At 38.4% G+C, this 27250-nt stretch overlaps 1 protein-coding gene across 9 annotated transcripts in view; it reads left to right on the top strand.

The window, feature by feature from the left end:
- The window catches only part of PKIB (cAMP-dependent protein kinase inhibitor beta), a 108939-nt gene extending 101697 nt beyond the window's left edge, over window positions 1–7242 (top strand). For all 9 annotated transcript variants that reach the window (XM_021088819.2, XM_085016190.1, XM_021088793.2 and 6 more), the window contains 2 exons: window positions 326–502; window positions 5991–7242. In XM_021088819.2, coding sequence (XP_020944478.1) covers window positions 334–502; window positions 5991–6058 — 237 coding nt within the window. In that variant the 5' untranslated portion in view covers window positions 326–333 and the 3' untranslated portion in view covers window positions 6059–7242. The remainder of the gene's footprint in view (window positions 1–325; window positions 503–5990) is intronic.
- The last annotated feature ends 20008 nt before the right edge of the window (window positions 7243–27250 follow it).

The following is a 27250-nucleotide window of genomic DNA, read 5'->3' as shown; positions in this document are numbered from 1 at the left end:
TCTTTTGGCTGATCCATCCATAGAAAAGCAGAACAAAAGGCAAGAGATTAGTGCACCCTAAAGCTATCCTAGTGACTCCTCAGCTCCCAGGTTATTTATAGCAATCTGGCTCACGCTGAGGCCTTCCTGCTTTATTCAGTAAAGGTACAAATGTGCAGGCTGAAGCTGCAGGACCTTAATGGTAAACACAGATGCAGGGCACGATGGATGATTAGATTCTCAAGGCTTCCGTGTTGTTGATCTGGGCATGCCTTTTAACCAGCATGGTGAACATGGACCTGGAAATAGGTTCACCCTCTTCTTCACGTACACATTCTATTTATAGATGTTGCTATGAGGACAGATTCATCAAAAATGACGGATGTGGAGCCTGTGGTCAACAATTTCGCATCATCAGCAAGGGCAGGCCGCCGGAATGCTCTACCAGACATCCAGGGTTCACCCACCACGGGTGGAACTTCGGAGCTGCCCCTCAAACTGGAAGCCCTCTCCGTGAAGGAAGGTAACACTCAAAACCCTCTTAAAATCTGCAGCATTTCTCTCTTCTTAATCTTTTCCTCTGGAACAGTCTCCCTTTTAACTAGTTAAAAGTGCTTTATAAAAAAACTTATTTACTAAAACCTCTCTGCTTTTGTTTAAAGCTAAGTAGATTTTCTCAGCCTTTGGAAAAGTGGATGTTTTCCTCTTTTTATGTCCTGGTGTAAATGGAGAAACTGAACATTTATTTATTCATTGGATATATATAGTTAAGAACAGTGCTGGTAATTGGGACCACAAAGGTGAAAAAATGTAATCCCTTTCTCCATTGAGTTTATGAAATGTTTTGAGAAGCTCTTGGAAATAAAGAAATCTTCCTTCTGCCATCCATCAGCAAATCACTCTGGATGCTTCTGCTCCGTTGTAGTATTCTGCAAGCTCTTCTATTTTTCATACTAAGAATAAGTTTGTTATCAACTAGAGAGGAGACTCTTAAGGGGAGGAGAGTATTTGTTTAAAGGAGAATCATTCTTTAACCAGTATAAAAAGTTGAATTAAGAAAAAAGAGCTGTCAAACCAGTGAAGGAAAACCTTGGGTCTTTGACTGCATTGCTTGCATACAGTTCATAAAGCTTCCAGGGTTTACTCTTGTGAAAATATAGATAATAGTACTTAAAGTGTTAAAAAAAAGTTCCTTCTTGTAGAAACATTCAAATAGTTTAAAGATCGTTTTAGTTCCATGTCGTCACCAACATACCTGTGCCTTCTGCCCATTTCAAAGTAGACTCCAGTGTGTGTGTAGAAATTTATTCCTGGTGACACGGAGGCAAGAGAGAGCCGGAAGCTTCTCTGCATCTCCTCTCTTCATGTCAGCCCCGGAAGAGGGCTCTTAGTTCTTTGCCTCAGGAGGTGACTTTCTACCTGACAAAGTTACAAATGTTCCTGGTGTGATCTTTATGAACTACTTACATCCTTGTTAGGCCAGGGACTGTGGCCAGGTCCTGGAGTCCCATGGTTACCTCATCTTTTTCTAGAGTCACTGTGTGTCTCATATGGGCCACTACCAGTAATAATAAAAAAGTATACAAGTGCATATAAACTATTTTAAGATGAAATAAAAGATGGAAGAAATAAAAGGAAAAAGAGAAATAAAACTGCAGAGTTCCCATCATAGCTCAGTGGAAATGAGTCTGATTAGTATACATGAGGACACAAGTTTGATCCCTGGCCATGCTCAGTGGGTTAAGGCTCTGGTGTTGCCATGAGCTGTGGTGTAGGTCACAGACAAGGCTTGGGTCCTGTGTTTCTAGGGCTGTGGCCTAGGCCAGCGGCTACACCTCCATTTCAGCCCCCAGCCTAAGAACCTCCATATGCTGTGGGTTCAGCCCTAAGGGAAAAAAAAGCCCCCCTCCCAAAAAAAATACGTACACAAAACCTTTATGCTTACCGACGTTAATTTATTTAAACAAAGAACAAATATGCTGTAAGAGAGTTAGTAGTTTTTCCATTTTATTTTGTTCGCTAGAGAGACCATTGTTTCTATTTTTATATTTTTCTTTAAATAATTTTAAAATAATGTGGTATTAAATTAGGAAACTCAAAATGTTAAAAGTGAATCAACATATAACACCAGATATTAAAGAATACACAAACAGAAACAAGTTTACATAGGTAGATGGCATAGACAATGTTTCAGTAACAAGTCTATAAACAAATAGCTTTAAGGCCTATCTTCGTTTCTATTAGCTAAGTACAGACATTAAGGGTTTAAAATGAATGATCTTCAACTGCTAATAGTAAGGAAAAGCTGGAGTCTGTCTCGGACATTACGGTTTCAATGTTTTAGTTATTTAATAATAGAAATTCTGGGAAAGAGCTGCAAGTTTCCCCCAGATCTGTCCTTCTTTTTGGTGGTGGTGTTATTGGTTTTAATATTCTTTGGTGGGGAGAAATCCAGAGTCTCAGATATCCTGCCTGAAATTAACTTGCTTAAAATCTTCCTAGTTCATAATCTGTCTTAATCTATCCCTTACAAATTGATAACCATGTTAGAAAGGACAATGCTTAGATATATTAAGACAGAGGGTGGCTGCTTAGGAAACTGTAAATGTCACAAAGGGCCTTTCTTACCTCCCACTATCCTTAACTATTTGTTTGATGCATCATTCGACCTAGTGCTGAGTGCTAGGCACCATTCTAAAAACTGGCCATATAGTAGTGAATGTAAAACAGCATAAACTCTTTTGCTGTCATGCATCTTGTATTACAATGGCAGAATTAGATTATAAACAAGTATATAAGTCAACAGTGATATGTTCTATCAGAGAATTAAAATAGGATGTTGTGGTAAAGAGTTACTGTGCTGCTGCTTTAGATTGAGAAATTCAGGGAGGTCCTAATCAAAATCTGAATGGCAATGGTATGTTTTAAATAACAATTGAATGGTCCAGGCACAGGGAAAACAGAGGGAAGAACATTCATTTCAGAAGGAGCAGCTTGTCAAAAGCGCTGAGAGTGGAACAAGGTAGACGTGTCAGGAAGCATAAAATCTGGTCGCCTTGGCTGGACAGCAGCAGGTGAGAGCTGCCATTGGAGAGACAAGCAGGGGCTAGATCTCTGGACTTTAGAAACCTGGATGAATAAAGACAATTTTATTCTAAATATGAGGGCTTTCAGCAGGGGAGTGATATTCATGTTTAAATATCCACTTCGTTATGTGAAGAATGAATTGTAGAAGAGCAGTTGAGTTAGAAGCTTTTAGTTGAGTTAGGAGGTGCAGTCCCCATTTGGAAATCTTTGGGGGCCAAATTAAACATTCAGACTCATAAGACCTCATTTGGTACCAGTCTGCTCAGAATTATGGGTTTAGAAACACAACGAGTGGGATTTCCCTTCATGGTTCAGCAATAAACTAACCCAACTAGTATCCAAGAGGATGAGGGTTCGATCCCTGGCCTCGCTCAGTGGGTTAATGATCCAGCATTGCTGTGAGCTGTGGTATAGGTCACAGATGCAGCTCAGATCCTGATTTGCTGTGGCTGTGGCTGTGGCTGCCAGCTGTAACTCTGATTTGACCTAACTCTGATTAGCCTAGGAACTTCTATATGCCAGAGGTGTGGCCCTAAAAAGACACACGCACACAAAAAAGAGCAAGAATTTAAAAAAAAAAAAAAAAGAAAGAAAGAAACACAATAGGCCAAAAGGGCTGTATTACATCATTTCCTCCTATGGGAGTTCTTGTGGCAATCCATATAAGCAGACCCAGGGGCTAGTCCTTGTGCACCCCCACCCCACCACTCACTGAGAACTCAGATGCAAGGAGACAAGATCTGCATCAGTGAGGGCAGTGGGTTAGAAGCCTTATGTCCCATGGGGGCTAATACATTATAACAAGTCCTTGGACACTGCTTCATGCTCAGTTACAAGAGTCATGGCGTTTGAGGAATCTCTATGCTATAATCTCCTACCAGATATTTATAGTTAATATGCGTTTTCTCTCACTACAGTTATATTTTACCACTTGGGTCATTTTTACCATAAGTTTAGTAACCAGGCTGAATTCTACCTTAATCTGATTTGCAGAGTAATAGAGCTAGAAGACTACCCCCAAGTCAAATCCATCTTTAGAGAAGGAGAAGGGCTTTGTTCACCTTTACCCATGGGACATTTGCAGTAGTCCAGTGAGAGACGAGGGTTTTTTAAACAGGTTGTGAAGGTGGAGAAAGGTGGGTGGATTTGGAATATGTTTTATAGGCAGAATCCATAAGACTTGCTGATGAATTGGATGTGGTGGAGATGACTACAAGTAATGAAGAAGAAAAATGGAGGATAATGCCTGGAGCTACAGGGTAGAAGTGGTGCCAAAAACTGAGAAGGGCCAGCCTCAAAGAAAAGAAGTTTTGAGGGTTAGACGAGTGATTTGTTTCCTCCCTATTTCATTTGAGATGCCTATGAGACATGCACATGCAATCAGCTCCCTTTCAAAATTGATTCAGGAATTTGCCATTTCCCCCCTCAAAGATCTAGTCTCTTGGTACCTCTCTAGCCCCATTTCCAATCCTTCTCTTATCTTCATTGTCACAATTGCAGTTCCTTTTTGCACGTTGCTGCCTTTGACCTGGATGTTTTCTCTGTTTGGAATGCTCTTCTCCCTGCTACACACCTAGCTAATTCCCTCACCTCCTCCAGTTTTTACTCACATGGCCCCTTCTTGGTGAGGGGAGATGCCAACCCTATCTAAAATTGCAACATCCAGGCCCCAAGACTTTTTGACAAATTCCCATTCTTTAATTTCCCCTGTAGCACTTCTCACTTCCCATATGCCACACATTTTTCTTATTTTACTTATTTTCTATATTCCTCATGGAATATATGTGGGGGTTTTTGATTTTTGTTTGTTTTTACTGCTTGGTACACAGCATGTGCTTAATAAATACTTGATGAATGAAAGTTGGAGAACTGAATAGTCTATCATATTTATTTTCAGTGATGCCATTGACACCGAATAGTTTTATTTTTAAATTATGACAGCAATAGATAATACACTTCAAAGAGTAAAAGCAGAGCCAGTGAGTGGAAGAATTGCAGTTGAAAGAAGGCCTTTGTCGAGTTGGAAAATGGTAGTGACTTGAGGAAATGAAGGAGCCAGGAAAAAGGGGGAAAGTCAGATGCAACGCAGGAGGTCCGGGGTGATCACGAGTGCTGCTGAGATGGAAATGGATGGGATCCTGGACCATGAAGGAGCTGAACGTGATTAGTAGGAGCAGCACCAGGGCCAATTCCAAGGGTGTGCTGGCAGGGCAGCTGCACAGGGCCCTGGACCTAAGGCTTGCACTTGATTTTGTTCTACTGTTGCCATCTTGAAATTTTCCATATTTTTTGAGTAAGAGGTACTGTGTTTTCACTTTGCACTTGGGCTCCAACAATTTATGTAGCCAGTCCTGAGGAGCTCATTGGCCACTGTAACCGGAGGGAGGGCAGAAGGAATAAGTCCAGACTGCAAGGGTTTTTAGAGCTTTGGTGGCAGAAAGTTGAGGCTTGTCTGATCTGGTCATTTTGATTTTTTTTTTCCTGTGATATAGAAAGTGAAATCAGCTCCTATGGGCAAAGGAGGTAGAAAATGTGAGAAAGCTAGAGAGACTGTGATCCAGCACAGGGAGATGGGGGAAGGCAAGGGCAGTCAGCCTGGGTTCAAATTGTGACTCTGTCACTTACCAGTTTGGTGACTTTGGGCAAGTCACTTAACAGTCAATTTGCATCAATAAACTAATCTATAAATGGAGATTGTAATAATACCTTAGAAGACCACTTGACATAATTCTGGAGAATAGGGAAGAAGGAGAATTAGGAGAGTGGACCCTTTTCTTCGTATCTGCACTGATGACAAAGTATGTGCTAGTCAAGTAGAAAATGACTAGGCTGCATGAAGGAAAAAGCCATGTGTTTTATCCCAGTATAATACAAAGTAGCTTTCAATATGTTCTCTATATGAATGAAAATTATTTACTTTTTAGATGTGAAAAATAAAGATGAAGAAACAGCGCAAGACCAATCAGAAAAGCCTGAAGATGAAGGAAAATGAAGGCTCATAACCTATCAAAAGTGCCGAATTTCTGCACGTTAAAAGACTTAGTGGCTCTGCTTTCCTGAGATGTTTGATCTGGTAGTAACTATGGTAACATTGCAGCCCTAAGCAACATTTATTGTATTAGATAATTTTGTTGTGACGCTACTCACTTGGATTGCAACCGTGATGTCCAATGTAGGTTATTAAAAGGTAGATTACTTCCGAATTGCACCCAAGAGAGAGGTTAAGAATGTATGGTCACTTAAATAGGTATCGTTGTCCATAAACCCAACAAAATCCACTGTTCTCTTCTGGATTTCTTTAGCCACCTGCAATTTTAATCCCATTTTTATGGTAATGGGTAAACCATGTCTTGGTAAATATAAACCAAATACTATTAATTTAAAACTTTATGGAATTTGTAGGAAATTATGTTTTTTTGGTGACAAAGACTCATAGAAAGTCAAAATACATAGATAAAAGTATGGTTGTTTTTTTTTTTAACCAAAAATGTACCATTTTTTTCCACCAGACCCTAAAAAGATCTGGACAAACAGTGAAAGTTTGACAGTCCAAACATCTCTAGGAAGTTTTTGTTTGATGTATTTTGCTTCTGGTCTATGCATACTGTGTTTTTTCATGTGGACTCTTAAAATGGAAAATTTGTGGCAAATTGTTTATATGGAATATACCTATTAAATGAATCTCACTATCTTCCTTAACTTTGGTGTGTGTATGTGTGTGCACATGTTTTTCTTTAATGTGAATTACACAAAACACTTGTTGCTTTATACTGTCTTTTCTTATTGTTAGGGCTTTTGTGTATATGATCTGTTTCTAAAATAATTGCCTCAGGAATGCAGACCTTAATTTTTATATCTTTCCTAAACTAGCTAACATAATCATAGGCACTTAAGTATTTAGTGAATGGTGTAGGTAGAAATAGAAAAAGATTTGCTTTTAATATATATTTGAGTATATATTTTAAAAGGAATGAAGCCAAAACCAAAGCTTTAGTAAATTTTGATTTATTAGACATTTTAGGAAAATCATAGAATTCTGAATTTTTAAAGAAAATCTGACTAATGAATTTATTTTTATTTTCAGATATATATGCATGCAGTGATATTTTATTTCATTGTTGACTTAGGACATGTCTGTATACAGTAATCAAATAAACTCACTATTAAAGAAACTTACTACTGACATAAGCCTCCTTCATTTTATCTCCTACAGTATACCAGCTGAAAAATGGTGATGCATTTTAAAGAAGTTAACTGTCTTTGCAGTATAAAACACCTCCTGCTTATCATTTCATTGACAAAATTTACCTTTACATCTGAGATATACCAGAGGGATAAATTTCAAAGAATCTAGTTAAGTTCTTAAAACATAAATTTTCCTTTAAAAATAATCAAAAATAATATTTTACATGTAGCACTAATGTAACATTCACTAAAATGTCTTATAGCTGTTAAAATTAGATTTGGGGACATTATTTAATGGCATGATACTATATAATTAGTATAAAGACGGGTTAGAGTAGAACAGTGGTTTTCCAATTTGCCTCCTGGAGGACATTTGGTAGCATTTGGAGACATTTCTAGTTGCCACTAGTAGGGGAAGGGGCCAGGGAGAGAAGGTGCTACTGGCATCCTAATGGGCAAAGGCCAGGGATGCTGCTAAGCATCCTTTAGTCCTCCAGGGTAGACCCGCATAATAAAGAGTTGTCCAGCCACCAATGTCAATGGTGCTGAGGATGAGAAAGCCTGGAAGAGAGTTAAACTGTCTAACACATGGATTTTGTGTTCAGATGACCTGGGTTTGAATTCTAGCTATGCTACTCACCAGCTGTATGATCTTGGGCAATTTGCTTTATGTCTCTAACTTTTATCCTCTTGGAATGGTATTAATAATAGTACATACTTTATAGGGTGAGTGGAAGTAATAAATGCAATAGAATATGTAAGACACTTGGCTAATGCTTGGCGGAGAATAAGTGTTCAATAAATACTAGCCATCATCATTATCATCATCATATCATCTTTATTCTAGAAGTTTTTGTATTTTCTGGTGGTGGAGATGATGGGCAGCTGGATTTGTTAACTTGGCTATCTCTGCCTTCTTCTGTGATTTCACAGACATCCCCAATCTTAGTGCTGGGAGAAGACGCTGATGGAAATTGACAATTCATGGTAATTACCATGGTGTCTATTCAATCATGCTTATGAGCTGCTGACAGGTGATGAGTATTACCCTTTAACAATGAGTCACCTCATTAGTGTTTTATGACAGTTACTGACACACAACAGAATTTTGAGTTGTTATTAAATGAATAATGTGTTCCATGAAAACGTAGAAGAAAAAAAAAAGTAACAGCTCTTGGGTCATGGTTATGTGATATTTATCTCTTACTTAGAAGACCAGAAATGTGGCCAGGTCCCTCCTTGTTGTTGCTAGTAATAGCATATATTCTTAATCTTGTATATCCAAAATCACTTTTTCATCATAACACACACAAATGTCCCATTTTATACATATAATAAGTTGTATCACACAGGGTATAAGCCATGTTGATTATTTGATAACAAAAGGATCTTTTTGGTTGAGAAGGAATCCAGACCAGAAGAAGAGGTCAGTAGTAGTTTAAAAACAAAATTGAAATCGACAACCAACTTCTTAAAAAATCACGCTGTTTGGGGGAACCTATAGTGTTTTGTAGTAGCAAGTAGACACTTTCAACAAAGACTCTAGTTGGGACTTACTGAAGAAAATCTCCATGCTCATTTTTGTTACTGTTTCTTTACAAGCCACTTGCTTTAGTCAGAAGCTATAAGACTTAATGCTGCCGAAGAAACCAGGATGAAAGAGGATGATAAAGGGGCTCTCTAGAAGGAGAAAGAACAGAAACCATTCCAAGTCATGTGCCCAGACATTTTTTTTTTGTGATCTGGGCTGGAAAGGTTTGAACTTTCTCAGATATGAGTGCCTGCAGGGGGAGGTATCCTATATGCAAAAGGAAACACCGCATTAGCTTTCAGTTTTGCTAGGTCAGGTGGCTTGGGCAGCTTGGGCAGATGATGGTGGAGAGAGAGAGAAAGGGAGAGAACAAGGGGAAGAATTACCAGGCACACTAGCCTGTTGCCTTTTCTGTGGAACCTGGCAGCTTAAGTTCAAATTACAGCTCTCCATTTGTACTCGTGACTTTGGTTATTTTACTGTGTTTCATCTTCTCTACTGTGTAAAATGGTGAGTTATTATGAGAATTTAGTGAGTGAATACTGATAAATTGCTAAGGAAAGTGCCTGACAAGTAACAAAATCTTATTATTAATTACTATTATTATCATTATTAATTGCATGAGCATAAAGGGAGGTAGAGACTTCAAGGTGAATGTCCTAGGTCTATTGATTCTTTCCACGTTATTTGCCAAAGCAGATTTTTCTCTTATTCCTTTGCTCTCTTTTCTTTCTCCTTAGCTAGAAAAGAAAATAGGACTGATTAATCAGAATACATACCATTTTTTTTCCAGAGTTATTGATGATGAGTCTTAGAACATCAAAAATCTGCAGCTATTTGGAAGCATTGGCTCAAACAAAGGACTAAAGGGAATGTGTTGTTGCTACCTGTCAAAATCCTGGAATGGATTTCTCATTGAGCACACGGTAATAGGAAAAATTATTATAGTCAGACTTTGAGTGCCTGGTGATTACTAAGCACCATAGTAAATCCTTTTGAAGCTTCATAATAATAATCATACAAAAGAGTTGTTAATATTTCTCATTTTACAGATGAAGAAAATGGATTCAGGGAGTGCCTTTGGGAGTTCACTCAAGTGAGAAAATGGGACAGGGCTCTCAGAACCAAAATGTGCACTGCCTCTGCACTAAATGGCCCCTCTGCCTCAGACCATCTCATCCACAAGTTTTATTAAATTTGTCTGCATTCCACTCAGGAATCCTAAGAATACTAAAAGGTTGTACATAAGTGGAAGAGCATTGAATATCTTAGCACAAGCAGTTTTATTTATTTGCTTGGCATTCACTCATTTGTTCACTCCTTTCATTAATTCGTATTTTACCTAAGTCCAGAAAAGGTTTTAGAGGGTAAGCACAATTGCCACTTAATTTGCTGTAACTGACGACACTCTGTAGGAATAGAAAATTGGTGAGGAGCCTGTGGCTCTTTGGGGTAGGAGGTAGTAACTGGAAGTGAGGCAAAGGGGACAAAGCTGAACTGGAGAGAAGAGAGGCCCCACACCCAAACTTAACTCAGTTCACGTTTGTCCTGGGGCCATGCCTGAAAAGGGCACACCGGCATTCCATGGAAGACAGAAAAATAATCTGGCATGAACTAACTGTTAAGTGTCTTAAAAGGAAGGCCACATAGGCAAAAGCACTGATCTCCCTTGTTCTCTAATGTAGATCACAGAGTGAGTAATGTTTGGCCAGTACTGATGGCAGAGAAGCGTCTAGAGCACTAGATAAGGGATGGGAATGGCTGCAGAGCTCTCAGGAACCATTCTTCTCAGAGCTGGAAATTACAAAAAAGTGCTTGCTCCAACTTAGGGTGTATGGAATTGACTTTGGAAGCTCTGTAAAAGCTCACACGGTGCTTTAGATATATTAGACATTCAAAATTCCTGTTTTATAATAAAATGTTCACCTAAATTGGATTTCCATTCGTGAAAGGGATTTGTTCTTTAAGTCTTTCATTTCTTTGATATTATAATGTTGGGGAGAACAATAAGACAAGCAGAGGGAAATCTGTCAGTAAATGTGGATTTGGTTCTAGGATTTTGACTTAAATTTAACCTAAATTGGCCTCTAGGTAAATCATTTTCCTCTTCTATTTTTATTTTTGAAAATGACTCAAAATCAACACTAGGTGGAGCCGGCATCACACTTGTTACTAATTTAACTGAAGTCCAATTTAATCCAATTCCCTAAGGTTTCCACTTTGTTTTGTTTTGTTTTACCAATTCTGCCACTTGTGTTAGTCAAGATTGGTTCAAAAGCAACAACAATAAACAAAACCCGCATTATTTCAAACACGGTTTTTCTGAGACAGTTTAGAATGGAAGTTATAATATCGTGCTTATCTCTGGCTATTATTTAGGGCACTCTATGCTCATAGATACCAAAAGAGGGTGCTATAATACATTTTTAAAATGTACTTCTTGGGAATACAAAAGCTACTTCTTCCATGCAACAAAAAGTTCTTTTCTGTGTAACAGGGTTGACTGGATTTATTTCTTTTTAAAATTTAAGATAGCTATACACAAATGATTTATTCATTAAAATAAAATTTAAAACAGTTCTCAATTCTTCAGATTCAAAATTAACCTTTGATTTTTTTTTTTCCAAGTTAAAAGCACTATTTTCAATTGTGACTTTGAGACTTTGAAAAGCCTCCGCAGTAAATGATCTGTGAATGTGTGGCTTTATTCTTGATTTAATTCAAAATATCTTCTATCACTTAATAGTTTCTCCCTCCACTTAGGAGAAAAATGGGTCTCATGAAAACAGAATGGAGGTTAACTAAGTGATTATTCCTGGTCTTCCAAGGGCAGGAAGAGAAATAGGTAAAACTTTTCCCACAAATCCCACTGGATGTTGTGTGGGAAAGTTGAGTGCACAAAGGAGACGCTGGTCAAAGAGTCTTGGCAAGGATCCTGCTGGGACAAGAGACTCTGAGCACTGCTTCTTGATATCTCTGGAGGGCTTTCACAAGACTAAAGGTCACATTCAGGCATGGGCCACCTTTGGGGGAGGCGAGGGTGGAAGATAAAGCTTAATATTAATGAATTAGCAGCTAACCCTTCATATGCATCAAAGACTATGGCCAGTGCTTTCTGCCTGTTAATTGATTGAATTATCACCACAGCCCTACATATCCTAAAACAGGCCTGGAGAAGGCATTGCCCAAGGTCATTCTGGTGTAAGTTTGCAGATCAGGCCTCTGCAAAATGCACCACTTTGGCATGTTAATTATTTAGCACTAAAGGCAATGCAGACCCTGAGGGCTCAAGAGAAACTACTGTATCTCCCTTAACTCCCTAGGAGAATTCAAATTCGGGATTTCTCCTAGAAAAAGAGTTCTTACCAGAGATAAATTTTATCTAAGTAGCCCCATCTATATGGCAGGGCAAACATTTTATTACCCAACTTCTGTTCTTATCCTCCAGACCCTCCTGTCCTCAGAGGCCCCAGGCCCCTACCCCATTCCCTAGTTTGTTGAACCTAGAATCTGTGCTTTTAACCACTAACCTACATCATCTCCCCAAATGAGGGCAAACACAGAGTGCTTACCAAATGCCAGGCACCGTTATTCTTCTAAGTTTACCCATGTTAACTCTTATTTCTCATGACTCCATGGGTATTATTGTTCCCATTTTATAGTGAAGGAAACTGAGGCACAGATCAGTCAAAAGGGTAAAATGATGATCAAACTTGAGGGTGTGCTCTAAAGAAAAGACTTTAAAACAGTCAGGATACTCAGCAGGTGCAGAATTCAGCTCTGAGCCCCTTACCATAACTTTCTTCTTTTCCTTGGAGTTCCCTTACTTCCATTGATGTTGTCCCTGCTGGTTGCCCCCGACCCCCAGCTTGCCACGTTGCCCCTTTTTGGTGGCTTTGGTTTAAGCTTGGGGATGAGCCTCTTCTCTTGGTGCCTCTTGTCTCTCCTTGGATTTAAACAAGATGTATGACACAAAATATAGAGAACAAGAAATACTGACTTCTTCTGCAGGAAGTAGAGCTTTCACTGAAGCCTACTGGCTTCCCAGCTCCAGCCTGCCCTCTGCAGACACCACCTTCCTACCAGGTGCCCCCCTCCCCTCTCCGGCCAAGATGGCTTTGAGTCTTCTCCTTCCTACTGGTAATTAAATGAATGGTTCCACTCTCCTAGTGAGAATGCCTGCTTGCTTATAGAAATGGGATGATTAGATGTTTAGCCAGGAACCAGTGTGAGGGGAAGTGAGGAGGGCATAGACCCAGAAGATAACTAATTAGTTACCCATTAACAAAAATTGTGCCCAGGAGTAACCAAAAGTCCAGAAGGGGAAGAAAAGAGAAGTTCTTTTCCATTCAGAGATTCTTTTCAAATACAAGGATTCTTTATATCTTGGAACTTTAGCTTTCTTATATGTAGAATAAAGTTATTGAAAAGTCTTCTAAATCCTACCTAGCCCAGGAACTTCCACATGCTGTGGATGAGGCTAAATAAATAAACAAATAATAATAGGGATCAGGTGGGGTGAGGAGGTCTCTGACTTTTGGACTTATTTTAAAAGATATTTTAAGAGAATAGATTTGATTATCAGCAATAATAGCATATGTATTTTTAACTTACAAATTCATATATTGTTTATTTTTACATTTTTTTTCCTGTGTTGCTTATTTCATCTTCCTGGCTGAGAAAAGACCAATTGTCCATTGCGTGTGCATGCTTCACAACTGCAAACTCAGCAAATGATTGATAATATAAATTCTCAGTATTAATCAAGAGAATGGTCAAAAGTTCTATAGCAAGTAATGCTGTGTAAAACTTTCACTTAATTTAATTTGATTGAGTGCCTTACAAAGCTGCCCTCACTCTCCCCTCACTGCTTCTTCAAGATATGGAAATAAGCAGCTCCACAATGGTGTGTGTTCTGATCCAACACATTATACTTGGTAAGGAGCCACTCCATCTGAGTGGCCAGCGACTCTAAGGACATTTCTTCCCTTTTCTTAAGATGTTCACATTTCTAAATAATCTTCCTGTTCTTCCTCACCCCACCTGATCCATATTCTTTTTCTTTTCCCAATTATTTTTTTGCCTCATTTGAGGCATGAAGTTCCAGGGCCAGAGATTGGACCTGCGCCAGAGAGGCGACCCAAGCTGCTGCAGTGACAATGGCAGATCTTTAACCCACTGTGCCACCAGGGAGCTCCTGATCCCTATTCCTGGATGTCTTTTTTCTTTTTTTTTTTTTTTTTTTTTTTTTTTGTCTTTTTGCCATTTCTTGGGACACTCCCATGGTGCATGGAGGTTCCCAGGCTAGGGGTCGAATCGGAGCTGTAGCCACGGGCCTACGCCAGAGCCACAGCAATGCAGGATCTGAGCTGAGTCTGCAACCTACACCACAGCTCACGGAAACGCTGGATCCTTAACCCACTGAGCAAGGCCAGGGATCGAACCCACAACCTCATGGTTCCTAGTCGGGTTTGTTAACCACTGAGCCACGATGGGAACTCCCCCTGGATGTCTTTAGAGTTTTCACATTTGAGTTATTTCTGGCAACAATAGTCAAAAGAGAGTGAGAGAAGCCATCAGTGGCTGTCTTTCTGGGGGGGTCTTCTAGAGTATCTGCTGCCTGCCAGAATGGAGAGGCTGTTTCTGATGTGATCAGAGGCAGATGGGAGGCAGAAAGGCACAGAGCGTATTTGGAGAGAAACGTCCCAGTGTGTGGCTGGCATTGAAGTGACAGTAGTGGAAGATATAGCAAATAAGATTAGAATGGAGATTCAGAGCAGACTCTAGAGACTTGGGAAAGGCAGAGAGAAGCATCTGGACCTTAACCTCTAGGCAATAGGAAAAAAAAAGTTGTGGGTTTTGTTTTTGTTTTTGTTTTTGAAGTGAACCAATGCAATGAAAACTAATAAACTATTTTCTTCAGTTACATAAAAAAAAAATATTTTACGTCTTAGGCTGAGTCAATAAATGGGAAATGGGCAGCAACTAGTTCAAACTTACCAACTCTGTCAAAAATCTCCACATCAGAGAACAAGATCTAGATGCTGCAAGAAACCTCAGTTCTACAAAGGCCTGCTCAGATTTCACACACGCCCTCTGGGTACACTTGATATATTTCTTGCATATGTAGCTCACCCTACCTGGCAGTCTGCTAACAAAAGCAATTTCTCCTCAGTTGAATGTTTCTTTGCCCTTTCTCTCCCATGGGGTGTGTGTGTGTGTGTGTGTGTGTGTGTAGAAATTTCATTTCAAATGCCCTCAGTCTTCAGGGAAAGCAGGCAGATGTGGGAATTAGAATCTGAACCGCTGTTGTCTCTGTCACTAAGTCTCCTGCATTTTAATAAGCTGGTGACACAGCCATGCTCTGGTAGCATAAGTGAGCAGAATTTCCAAATCCATAAAAGGTCTATGTGGATTTTCTAAAAAGGAACAAAACAGTAAACATATGGTAGTTAATAGGCCAACTTTAAAGGCAAGTATTTGTTTTGATCTCTTTCCTAAGGGAAAGAAAATTAGCTAATTAATGGAAGAAAAAGTAAGAGAAAATCAAGAGGGGAAGAAATACTAACGATGATGAATAAAGAGGAACGTGAGGAGGAAGGGATATTGAAAAAGAAGGGGAGCAAATCAGTCAGTTCTAGGAGAATAGAAAATTAGAGAGAAAAAATACATTACTGCAGATTTTTCACCAATTGGTTGCCTAAGAAACTTAAATAGAAATGGTACTCTTTCTACTGAATAATTGTTGAAGAACACACTGAATTTAGAGTCTGTTGGCTCTACCAGTATATCAACTGGAAAACAAACACATTTCAGTCATGTTAGTTGACTGTGTTTTCTATATTATGCTTTTCTCCAAACAGAAATGGTCGATTTCAAAGATTTTGGAAGTTAATAGAAAAGGAACAGTTAGAGGAACACAGACATGGTGAGATTTTTGAGAAGTCAGGTTAGTCTAGGATAGCATATTAGTATGTATAACTCCCAGTAACAAATTGTGGAAAAGATAAATTAGGAAGCAGCTCAAAGCCCTCATGTGAGGCCATCTTTACGGTTTGTTAAGTATGCGGTTGAAAGAGTGTGGTACACTGAGGTCATAGAGTGTAGGTAAAAAAAAAATTCACTTTACAAAGCAGTTTTTTATCATCCATTAATATGCAGCTCCCTTTATTGCTGTTATAAAGAACAAAAAACAGTGAAAATACTTTGCTGATCCTCTTTGAATTTGTCTTTTCCATAGTTTATTTTTCTAGAAAATATTATATATGTAATATTATATATACATATACATACATATATATTTATATATACACTCATCTCTACAAAGTTGTCCTCATATTTCCTGGGCCAAATTCTCAGTTTTGTATATATGTGTAGGGTGTGTGTGTTTATATGTGTTTTTAGAGTAGTGTGGAAGAAGGTGGGATGCAATGGGAGTAAGAGATTTTTTTTTCGAAGATGGCTCGAATATCTCTTTTTCCTAAACAAAAATAGAAGGTAAGAGTGTGAGAATTTGGGGAGTTCCTGTTGTGGTGCAGCAGAAATGAATCCGACTAGTAACTATGAGGATGTGAGTTCAATCCCTGGCCTCACTCAGTGGTTTGGGGATCTGGTATTGCCGTGAGCTGTGGTGTAGTTCGCAGATATGGCTCGGATCCCACATTGCTGTGGCTGTGGCTGAGGCTGGCAGCTGTATCTCTTATTCTACCCCTAGCCTAGGAACTTCCACATCCCATGAGTGCAGCCTTAAAAAAAAAAAAGAAAAGTGTGAGAATTTCTGCTGCTGTTTGGAAACATACCTTGGCTGTGTCACTATATTTTTCCTTTACATGGAAAGTATGAATATCTATAAGGGAAACTTCCAAAATTATATTCTATTCTTTGGTATAGAATAATTCCTAGACTAAGTATTTATACTTGTAGACAACAAATTGGAAAACATAGCATTAAAAAAAAAAAAAAGATGATCTTTGGCTTTTGGCAAATGTTTGAATTTCTTCCTTGGAATTCATTTTGTCAATTATTTATTCCTCTTTACTTTCATAGCAAAAAGTAAGTCTAGGAAGTCCACAGCAGGACTAGAAGCAAAGCAAATGTTATGCTCAAACTTTAGCCACCTATGTGGATCACGGTGAAGATTTTTTCCAGGATAAGGATGGGAGAGAGAAAGCCAAGAAAATCATAGTGGCTTTTTGCTTTTATTGTATTCATTTATTTTCCTGGATCTAGGTAGGAAATAGAAAATGAGAGGAAAAAGCCAGATATATTTGCCAATCTCTGCATATTTTATGTCACTTAAACTTAGCTTATAGATGTATGTCTACATTTCTTCAGGGCATTTGGAGGTTCACAGGCTAGGAGTCTAATCCGAGCTACAGCTGCTGGCCTACGCCACAGCCACAGCAACGCATGCTCCGAGCCGTGTCTGGGCCTACACCACAACTCGCAGCAACACCAGATCTTTAACCCACTGAGAAAGGACAGGAATGGAACCCACAACCTCATGGTTCCTAGTCAGATTCGTTTCCACTGTGCCACAACGGGAATTCCAGGTCTTTCTATGTTTTAGTTGGGCAAGATAGCCACACATTTCAATTGTAAGTTAATCTTACAAAAGAGTAAAACAAAATCTAATTCAATAATGTTTGTAATAAAACAATTTTGGGACTTGTAGTCAAATTTGGTATTATAAGTTTTATATAGTATATTTCTTACCTTCTGCCTCCCAGGTTATACTCAAAGATTGGCAATTAGCTAAGTGTATGACCCTGATACCCCTCAAGTATTACATGAGGGAAGAGGCTAATATGCTCTTCTAAGACATCTATTCTGAAAAAAATCTATAGGTTTTATTAATTAAGAAGCCATTCATTATATAAAACAAAAGAAAAATAAAATTGGGGATATGTTTATAATTATTAAGGTAATATAAAAAAAACCATAGGAAAAACATTTTTCAAATAAAAAAAATAAATAAGTGACAATACCAGAAGATAGTCCACAAAGGAGGAAAGACAATGTCTGAAAAAAATAAGAGAGTGTAAATAAGAATGAATTTATTTGTTTAATATTTTGCTATTGAGTTAGTGTGGCACGGTAGTTAAAAGTATGGGTTCTCAGGCAGACAAACCCGGCTAGGATCACTGTTGTATATCTCTTAAGATGGTAAGCTTCTGACAAGTCTCCATTTTCCCACTGTAAATTGAAACTAGCAATGGCACCTACCTCATAAGGAGATTAATGATGGTTTAAATGATATTATTCAATGTGCTGAGCACAGAGCCTGGCATATATTAAGAGTTTCTTTTCAATAAATTATTCTTTCATGCTGGTGGAAATATATAACACAGATATTTTAATAAGCAATTGGATAATGTATTGATAAAATATCAAGCAATCCTTAACATGCTTCAAATAGTTTTTAAGAACACCGGAAAAATGTATCTAGCAATCTCCTTTTGGGAACCATAATATATAAATGTTTCCAGATTTTTCCTTTAGCAAAGGTTGTTAACTATAGGCTGTTTTGACTCAATACCTCATTCTATAAGGAGAATATATATGTGTGTGTGTGTGTGTGTAGAAAATACCTCATTCTGGAGTTCCTGTCATGGCTCAATGGTTAACGAATCTGACTAGGAACCATGAGGTTGTGGGTTCGATCCCTGACCTCACTCAGTGGGTTAAGGATCCGGCATTGCCGTGAGCTGTGGTGTAGGTCGAAGATGCAGCTCAGATCCTGCGTTGCTGTGGCTGTGGCGTAGGCTGCCAGCTACAGCTCTGATTAGACCCCTAGTCTGGGAACCTCCATATGCCATGGGTGTGGCCCTAGAAAAGACAAAAAAGGAAAAAAAAAAGACCAAAAAAATAAAATACCTCATTCTATTAGAAAAAATATATAAAATACATATATATATGCACACACGTATATACATATGTGTATATATAATATACGTAGATGAATCAGCATATATGCGTATATATGAATATATATAAACAACAAAAATCTAAATAAATTCAATAAATAAATAAATAAATAAATTCATGAATATTTGTTAAAGGGTTTGTTTTATCACCACTGTATAGTAAATTCTATATCTAATTTTGAAAACTGGAACATGAAATTCTATTTACAGAAATTAAATTTTATTTCAGGATTATTTTTCAGAGGGAGATATATACGTATAATTTTTAAAATTTTATGGAAATCCTCACAGGGCTCTAAATTTCCTAGCTGTTTTAAAAAATAAATGACTTGTAAGTTCATACTTAAATTTAATAAACTTATTTATTTCTAAGAGTATTGATTTTTTCACTAGTCAAATAACTGGATGATGTAATTATATCGTTTATTTTTTATATAAGATTTTTGAGAGATTCTTCTAGTTTTTTGAAATATTTACAACAAGACTATAGTTATAATTAGACTACTTCAGAACATACTTTTTCTATTAGATGAGTTAAGCACAATAAAAACAAAACTACCAAGTATAATAGATAAATAAATAATAAATAAATTTGTATTATATCTAGCTATATACTTTATAGTATCTTATAGAATTTTTGAGAATATATTAAAAATAAAAGATATGGGCAGTCCCACTGCAGTGAAGTAGGTTAAGAATTTGACTACAGCAGCAGAGGCCCATGTTTGATCCTTGGCCTGGCACAATGGGCTAAGATTCTGGCATTGCTGCAGCTATTGTGCAGGTCCCAGCTGCAGCTGGGATTCAATCTCTGCGTGGGAACTTGCATAGACCACGAGTGTGCCCGTAAAAAAAAAAAATTAAAGATGTCCAGTAAATAAGACTTACCAAGTCTAAGATTGATCATTAGTTTTTAATATTAGGTAAGAATGACAGAATAACTTTTAAAAAGCTGGATTTCATAATGCTCTTATATGTAACTCCTTTTTCCTATGTTAGTCTTTATTTCCTTTAAAATAGTAAAAAGATTTAAATCTTGGTTTTAAATATACTGTTACAAAATATTTTAATGTAATCAGATTAGTATTTTTCTTTTTGGTGGTTCTTTAGTAGCTAAATGGAACTAATTTAACCTTTATTGTTGGGATTGCATGATTACTTGGGCAATGATTATCCAGATTTTTAAAACTTAATGATTTGTTCTAACTTCGCTGTTTGTAATTAAGCACATTTCAAAAAAGAGTAAAACTCTATGTTATCTGTATTTTACTATTATATGTGCTAATGTGCCCAGAGATTAGTAAATTAAAATGGGTTTTCTCAAGTATTCAATTTCTCTTAAAATAATTAGAAAACTGCAACTTGTCACACCAGTTCAGGATTTTGAGTTCTCGAAGGTGTGAACCAATAAGAAGATGCCAGTCATTGAGATGAGGGTTCTGAAATGATAATTTTCTTCTTTGTGTCATGCCATGTCACTCATGCCATGGAGTTTCATTATTTTCGAAGCTCTAATGCAACTCTCAAATATCTATTATTTAATATTGTGAAGCAATCAACCTTTGCTTCACAGGTCACTCACTGCTGCAAATTGCCTGGGAGAGGGTCTGTAGTGTGTAGTTTTCATGATGGGCCATTTGCACCACTCATGTTAGCCCTGAGGATAGAGCACACAATCCTTTTCCTCCACCTGCTATTAGTCCCATCTAGGTAGTATCAAGCCCTATCTCTCATATGAATCCATACTGCATCATCTTAATCAGGTTATCATAAACTTAAAGTATTCATCTGTGTTCTTTGATTGCAAGATGTGGATGCTCAATCTGAATTTAAGCAAAAATAATTTATTGACTTAGGTAACTGTAAGTCCAGAGATATAGCCAACCTCTTGAGAAGGAGCTCCAGAGCTTTCAATAATGCCATTGGGATCTGACTGCTATTTTAGCCCTCTGTGTGTGTTTGGTTTGTTCACAGCTGTGGCCAGCATCTCATGCTAGTCAACAGGGCTGTGACTCACTTCCTCTACCTCTGCCTGACTTTGGTTTTCCACACTAGAACCAGACATATGACAGACAAGATGACCTCCAGCAATCCCAGACTCTTGACTCCCGGCTTAAACATTCCACAGAGGAAAGGGATGGATTGCTTCCCTGAAGTTCCAGAAAACACTTTCTGGAATACTTTGATCAATCTGACTTGAGACATGTTCTAGTACCAAACACTTTAGCCACAAAAAGAGGGTATTTGGATTGGCCGCAACTGACACGTGTTCTCTCCACCATGGCAAGGAACAGAAAGGTTCAGCCCATCTAAAATCAATGGAGTTGAACTGAAGAAGAACTTGATACTTACACTTATCAAAGAAGCGAATCATCAAAAAGAGGCAAATACCTTATTTTGCTAAATTTTAAAAATATTTTACTGCACACATTTATTAAAGAACATATAACCATGGTGATAACCGTGGGAGCTAAATGATGATGAATTTTCTCTCTACATCTGTGTATATGTAAACAGTTCCATGTTAATGAGGGAAAGGAAGTGCATCTCTATTTCTGAGATCTGGTGTTCCTAGGTGGAATGGCAACGACTCACAATCCTAAATATTAGCTCTCATGGAGTAACATGGCTTGTAACCTTAAACATTAGCTCTCATGACTAACACCATACAGCTTCCATATGTGTGTGTATATATATGTATCTATATAGCGTATATATAAAGACTATATATTCTTTCCTTGGAGTTCTCATCATGGCGTGGGGGAAACGAATCCAACTAGGAACCATGAGGTTACAGGTTCGATCCCTGGCCTCGCTCGGTGGGTTGGGGATCTGGCGTTGCCATGAGCTGTGGTGTGGCCCGGCACAGGAACCTCCATATGCTGGGAGTGTGGCCCTAAAAAAGACAAAAAGAAAAAAAAGAAAAAAGAATCTATATTCTTTCCTATAGACTATAATCTTGAAATTTAAGGCAGCTAATTATGCTTAACTGCCATGAGTATTTGTGGGCTGTCTCCTTGTTACTGTTAAGCAATGCTTCCAGTGCAGGAAAGATTTGAGGAGAATGATTCAGCTAAGATAAAAGACAAAGTTAACTTGTCACATTCCTTCTCAAAAGCAGTAAGAATGCTGTAGATTCTTGCATCACGAAATATAATTTTCCATAATACCAGACATTCTGATTCTTGTGCCTTTTCATGTTGCAATTTGTTTCCAGTATTAACCATAAACTGTAACAGCATTTGCCACAGTGACACATGGTGACAGAAGAATATTTTAGAATATTAAGCAATTTATATTACCTTTAATTTTAAATTGTGATACCAGTTCAATTAGATGAAAATTGAATGCTAGAATTCTGGGTAGTTTCAGATTTATTAATGTATATAATAAGAATTATGTAAATTTTAAAATTAAATAAAATGTTTAATATTTATTAATATTAATAAGTTGTTTAATATTTACTAACTTTAAATTATATTTTCTTTTTCTTTTTTTTTTTCTTTTTGTCTTTTTGTCTTCTTAGGGCCGCACCTGTGGCACATGGAGATTCCCAGGCTAGAGGTTTTATCGCAGCCTTAGCCGCCGGCCTACGCCGGAGCCACAGCAATGCCAGATCCAGCTGCGTCTGTGACCTACACCACAGCTCACGGCAACACTGGATCCTTAACCCACTGAGGAGGCCCAGGATTGAACCCAAAACCTTATGGTTCCTAGTCAGACTCTTCTGCTGTGCCATGAACGGGAACGCCTGTATTTTCTTTATAAATTTGTAGATGATATTGGATATTTCAGAAGAAAAATGCTTTGAAAACATAGAAAATGCTTTCAACTTTTTGCACTAATTTTAATTTACTTTAACAAAACTATTTCAAGTTTTGTACACTTTGAATGTAATTATATACTGTCTTCTAATCCTTTAGAATAATTGCTGCCAATAGGACACAAAATAAGTGAAAAATCTTGATTATGATGTAATTATTTTACTTAAGTGAACATTAAAAAAGTTTTGAATAATTGTATAATTTATAAATTATGCTTTTTGTTATGTCATCCATCTATTGGTAGCTCATTAACAGTGAAATAAGACATGTGCAGTAATAACTAACTTCATTTGTCCTCAGTATTTTGCTAATTTTCATCCTTATCATATCTTCCTGCTACATATACCTTTGGATTATGACTGTAGGGAGATAGGACATATATTTAACCACATGTGGGCCTCCATTTTTACTCTTACTCTGGGATCCAGTAGGGTAAAATGCAGCACGAACAGAGAGGGCAAGAAATTTGGTATAAACCTGAATGTCATGAAAAAATTTCAGGCGTTGATAAAAACAGCATTGAGATGATTTGCTTTTGGGGAAGGCCTGTGAAGAGAGAAAAATGAAGTCAGGAGGCAGCTGACAAATATGATAATAAGAAAAGTTGAAAGACTAGGTTTATGTGATGGAGTTTTTCCCATTTTTCTGTGTTTTTGCGCTAAATATGCTGTTACTTTGATCCTCGATTATCTGTTGCACATATGTCTCATAATGAAACAGGCACATTAGGCATCTTTTTAGTGAGTTTAAATCTTTGTGTGAAAATTCAGCTTTAATAAATGCATACACAAGTATAGACATAAATATATGTATACTTTTTCTTTGCTCATTCTAGTCTAGAAGGTATCATGAAACTCATGTGTCAGGTCTACATAATCAAAATTGATTCAGGATCTTTATTCTTAACCTCTCTGTGATGTTTTCTCATTTGTAAAATGGGTTTTAGAGTAGTACCTACCTCATAGAGTTGTGAGAATTAAATGTGTCAGTATATGTAAGCTACATGGAATAGCACCTGGTCTGTAGAAAGCCCTTTATGTTTGCTAATGTTATAATTACCTCCACCCTCACCCTTGCTGTTGGTCCTAAGTGCTGATGGGGGGTTATAGGCAAGAAAGGTCGGTGGGGCTGCATCCTGCCCTTGATTTTCATCGTCCCTGCCTGCTTGCTAGACCCTTGCTGAGAAGTCACATTCCTTTAAAGTTTCCACTCAGGTTACTACCACATCCTGTCTACAAGGCCTTTCTGGTTTCACTTCACACTTAGCTATTTTCACACCTCTTTTCACACATTTGGCTCAGGAAAATTCTGGGTTAGACATGGGTTAGATAATGCAATGGGCCACCTTTATTTAATGCTCAGCTGTGCTGCTGAGTAAGAAGGGAATGCAACAAGTTTGCTTCCTCTTCCCACTCCACCCGAGAACTAAGGCACAGACTCTTGTCTCTCAGGTCCTTCCAAATGCATAGTACAGGATTTCTGTCCCATATTCCACTTTGGGACTTAGGAAGTGGAAGGAAGGTGGTGGAGGACCCTGGGCTTTGGCGGGACTCACTAGCTCCCAAGCTCTCTGGCTTCCTGCTCCACTTCCTCCTTTCTTTTCCCCCATCCTTTTGCCCCTGCCCAGGTAATCTTTATTTCCTGCAGACCTTATGGAAACTGAGCTGGAGGACTGACTTGTATTTCATCAGACTTTCCTCCAGATCCATTGTTGTCTCTGCGTCCCACATACTTTGACATCTGTAGCTGAAAATCCACTGCCCTCCCCAGCTTCCACCCCTATGCCCCTCTCCTGCTTTTCTCTGTGGGCACACCTCCTCCAGGAGGCTTAAATGTCTAGCAAAGTAATTTACTAATTTGATTGCTGGAAAGGCCAAGGAGCATAAAGGATCAAGGATTTGTATTTCAAAATATTAGGAGCTCCCATTGTGGCTCAGCAGGTTAAGAACACAACTAGTATCCATGAGGATGCAAGTTTGATCCCTGGCCTCGCTCAGTAGGTTAGGAAACCATCATTGCTGCAAGCTGCGGTGTAGGTCACAGACATGGCTTGGATCTGGCATTGCTGAGGCAGCTTGGATTCGACCCTTAGCCTGGGAACCTCCATATGCCTCAGATGCGGTCCTAAAAGGAAAAAAAAAAAATTTTTTTTATTCTAGTAAGTCTTTGTGTTCTGTGAAAGAAAACTGACTTCTCATAGAGGTGTGTTTGTCCTGGTCTGCAGTCTCCAAAAGGGTGAGAACTGAAGTTATTTCACAAGAATCATCACTTCCTCATCATGCAATGCCTGCAGGCTGTTCTTTTCCTCCCCCTTCTCCAGGGTTAAGTCTAAAGAGTAGGTTTCACATGCAACTCTCTTGAATAGAATTGCTCATCATTCTAAAGAGTTCAAGTAGTGGTGTAAACCTCTCACATCCTCTCTTGCCCTTCTCTGGGAACGCTGGCCATGATGCAGGTTGAAGCTACCCTTTAAGAATAAGCTCTGGCTGGAGTTTCCTTCATGGTTCAGTGGTTAACAAACCTGACTTGTATCCATGAAGACTCGGGTTCCATCCCTAAACTTGCTCAGTGGGTTAAGAATCCGGTATTGCTAGATGTGTGGTGTAGGTCGCAAACGTGACTTTGATCCTGTGTTGCTGTGGCTGTAGTGTAAGCTGGCAGCTGTAGCTCCGATTTCGACCCCTAGCCTAGGAACCTCCATATGCCACAAGTGGGGCCGTAAAAAAGCGAAAAACAAAAAAAAAAAACAAAGAAACCCTCTTCCATAATAGGTGAAGAGTTGGCTTTGTCATAAAACATATAAAATATAAATTTAAAAAAAATATAAAAAATAGTTGGCTTTGCTTATCGACAAAGTGGTTTGTACCCATTGTTTCAGACACCTTTGAAAGTGAAAAGGATAGTATTTTTTTTTTTTTAGTCTTTTCCAGGGCCACACCGGAGGCATATGGAGGTTTCCAGTCTAGAGGTCTATTGGAGCTGTAGCCACTGGCTTATGCCACAGCCACAGCAATGAGGGATCCGAGCCACATCTGTGACCTACACCACAGTTCAAGGCAACGCTAGATCCTTAACCCACTGATCAAACCCGCAACCTCATAATTCCTAGTGGGATTCGTTAACCACTGAGCCATGACGGGAACTCTGAAAGGGGATAGTATTCATAATTATGCCAGAACAATAGCTGTGAATATTTTCTCTCCCTCCTAACAAACCTAGCTTTATGGCATAGTTTTCAGACGACAAAGCTCTAGTTATATCCACTTCTTCCATATAGGGACTGCCTTGATTTTTGCCATGAGTTGTCCAGTTCAGGAAAATGTTGGCTGAGCTTAGGCTGTGTAGGTTCTGGGGCCCCTCTCTGATTTGTTGAATCTGCCTAAACCTGCATAATCTCTGGTTTTAGCTATAGTTTCTTTTTAGGAGTCTCAGCTAAAAACAAAATGCTGTTTTCATGAAGACAAAAAAAAAGAAAAATACTTATTCCAGATTTAATGCCTAGCAGCTGTCTGAAACTCTCTGTCCTAGGGACTAAGTGGTTCTTTCTGACTTTACCATGGAGTCCAAACTCCTCTCCCAAAGCATGATCTGTTGCCTGGCATGTACCCCAGGCTACTGCTTAATGACAGCTCTGCAAGGTAATGGAGCTCTCTGTCTTGCTGTGCTTTTGTAGACAATTTGAAAAGAAATTCAGAACCTAAGGAATGGGCTGTAAATAAAACTCTCACTCCTTCCTATGTGTTCTCCAGGGATTCAGAGAACTGAATCTCTGTGGCAATGTATAAGGCTCTGTTGACCCTTGTTTCTTTCCATATATAGGTTCCCCTGCATCTACCTAGAAAATGCAGTAATTTTCTCACCCTCAGTCTCGTCACTGTCCAGCAGTTTGTCTAATATCAGTATTGACTTTGGAGTTGGCCTTATCCCCACATGCCAGTTTGTTCTGCAGTGCATGCCTTTGTTAGAGATAGGCTTCTGCATGTAGGGTAGCACTTTAGCCCACAAACCTCAGTTGTATAAGAAATATAACTTTAAATGGAACGATTATGTTACTCACAGGTAAACAATGCTAATCACTCCCTTCACGATGACATTTCCATTTCTACCTTGTCTTGCCCCTTGCTTCAAGCTCTGTGTACTAGCAGCTCTGATTTTCCACCAAAAACAATATCAGCTATACTGATTTAGTCCCTACCGAATTAGCTCAGACACCTGGGAGACTTGAGATTAGTTTCTTGAGGCCATCATCACACAGCAGTCAACCTTTTTCCCAAGCATTCTGAACTCACTGAGCCAAGTCAGAAGGTAGAGAACTAGTATTTTGGAAAACTGCTCCTCTCTTTCAAGCCCTTTGTTATTTTCCTTAAAAAAAAAAAAAATTAAAAACTGACACTGTCCCTAACATGCACTACAACATGGATGAACTTTGAAGACATTATGCTAGTTTAAGTAAACCAGACACCAAAGAACAGATACTGTTTCATTCCAATCACATGAGGTCCTTAGAGTAGCCAAATTCATAGAGTCAGAAAGTAGAATTATGTTTGCCAGGGGCTACGGGGAGGAGGGAATGGGGGGTTAATGCTTAATGGGCACAGAGTTTCAGTTTTGCAAGATGGAAACAATTCTGGAGATAGATGGTGTTGATTTTGCCCAAAAATGTGAATGTGCTTAATGACATGGAATTATACATTTTAAAAGTGTTAAAATAGCTGATG

The sequence above is a fragment of the Sus scrofa genome, chromosome 1 (assembly GCF_054392235.1).
Source record: "Sus scrofa isolate SSC_HxYL_T2T_F1_AM1 chromosome 1, Sscrofa_HxYL_maternal_Yorkshire_Landrace_v2.0, whole genome shotgun sequence".
Lineage (NCBI taxonomy): Eukaryota > Metazoa > Chordata > Mammalia > Artiodactyla > Suidae > Sus > Sus scrofa.
This window is presented reverse-complemented; position numbering and strand designations above follow the sequence as displayed.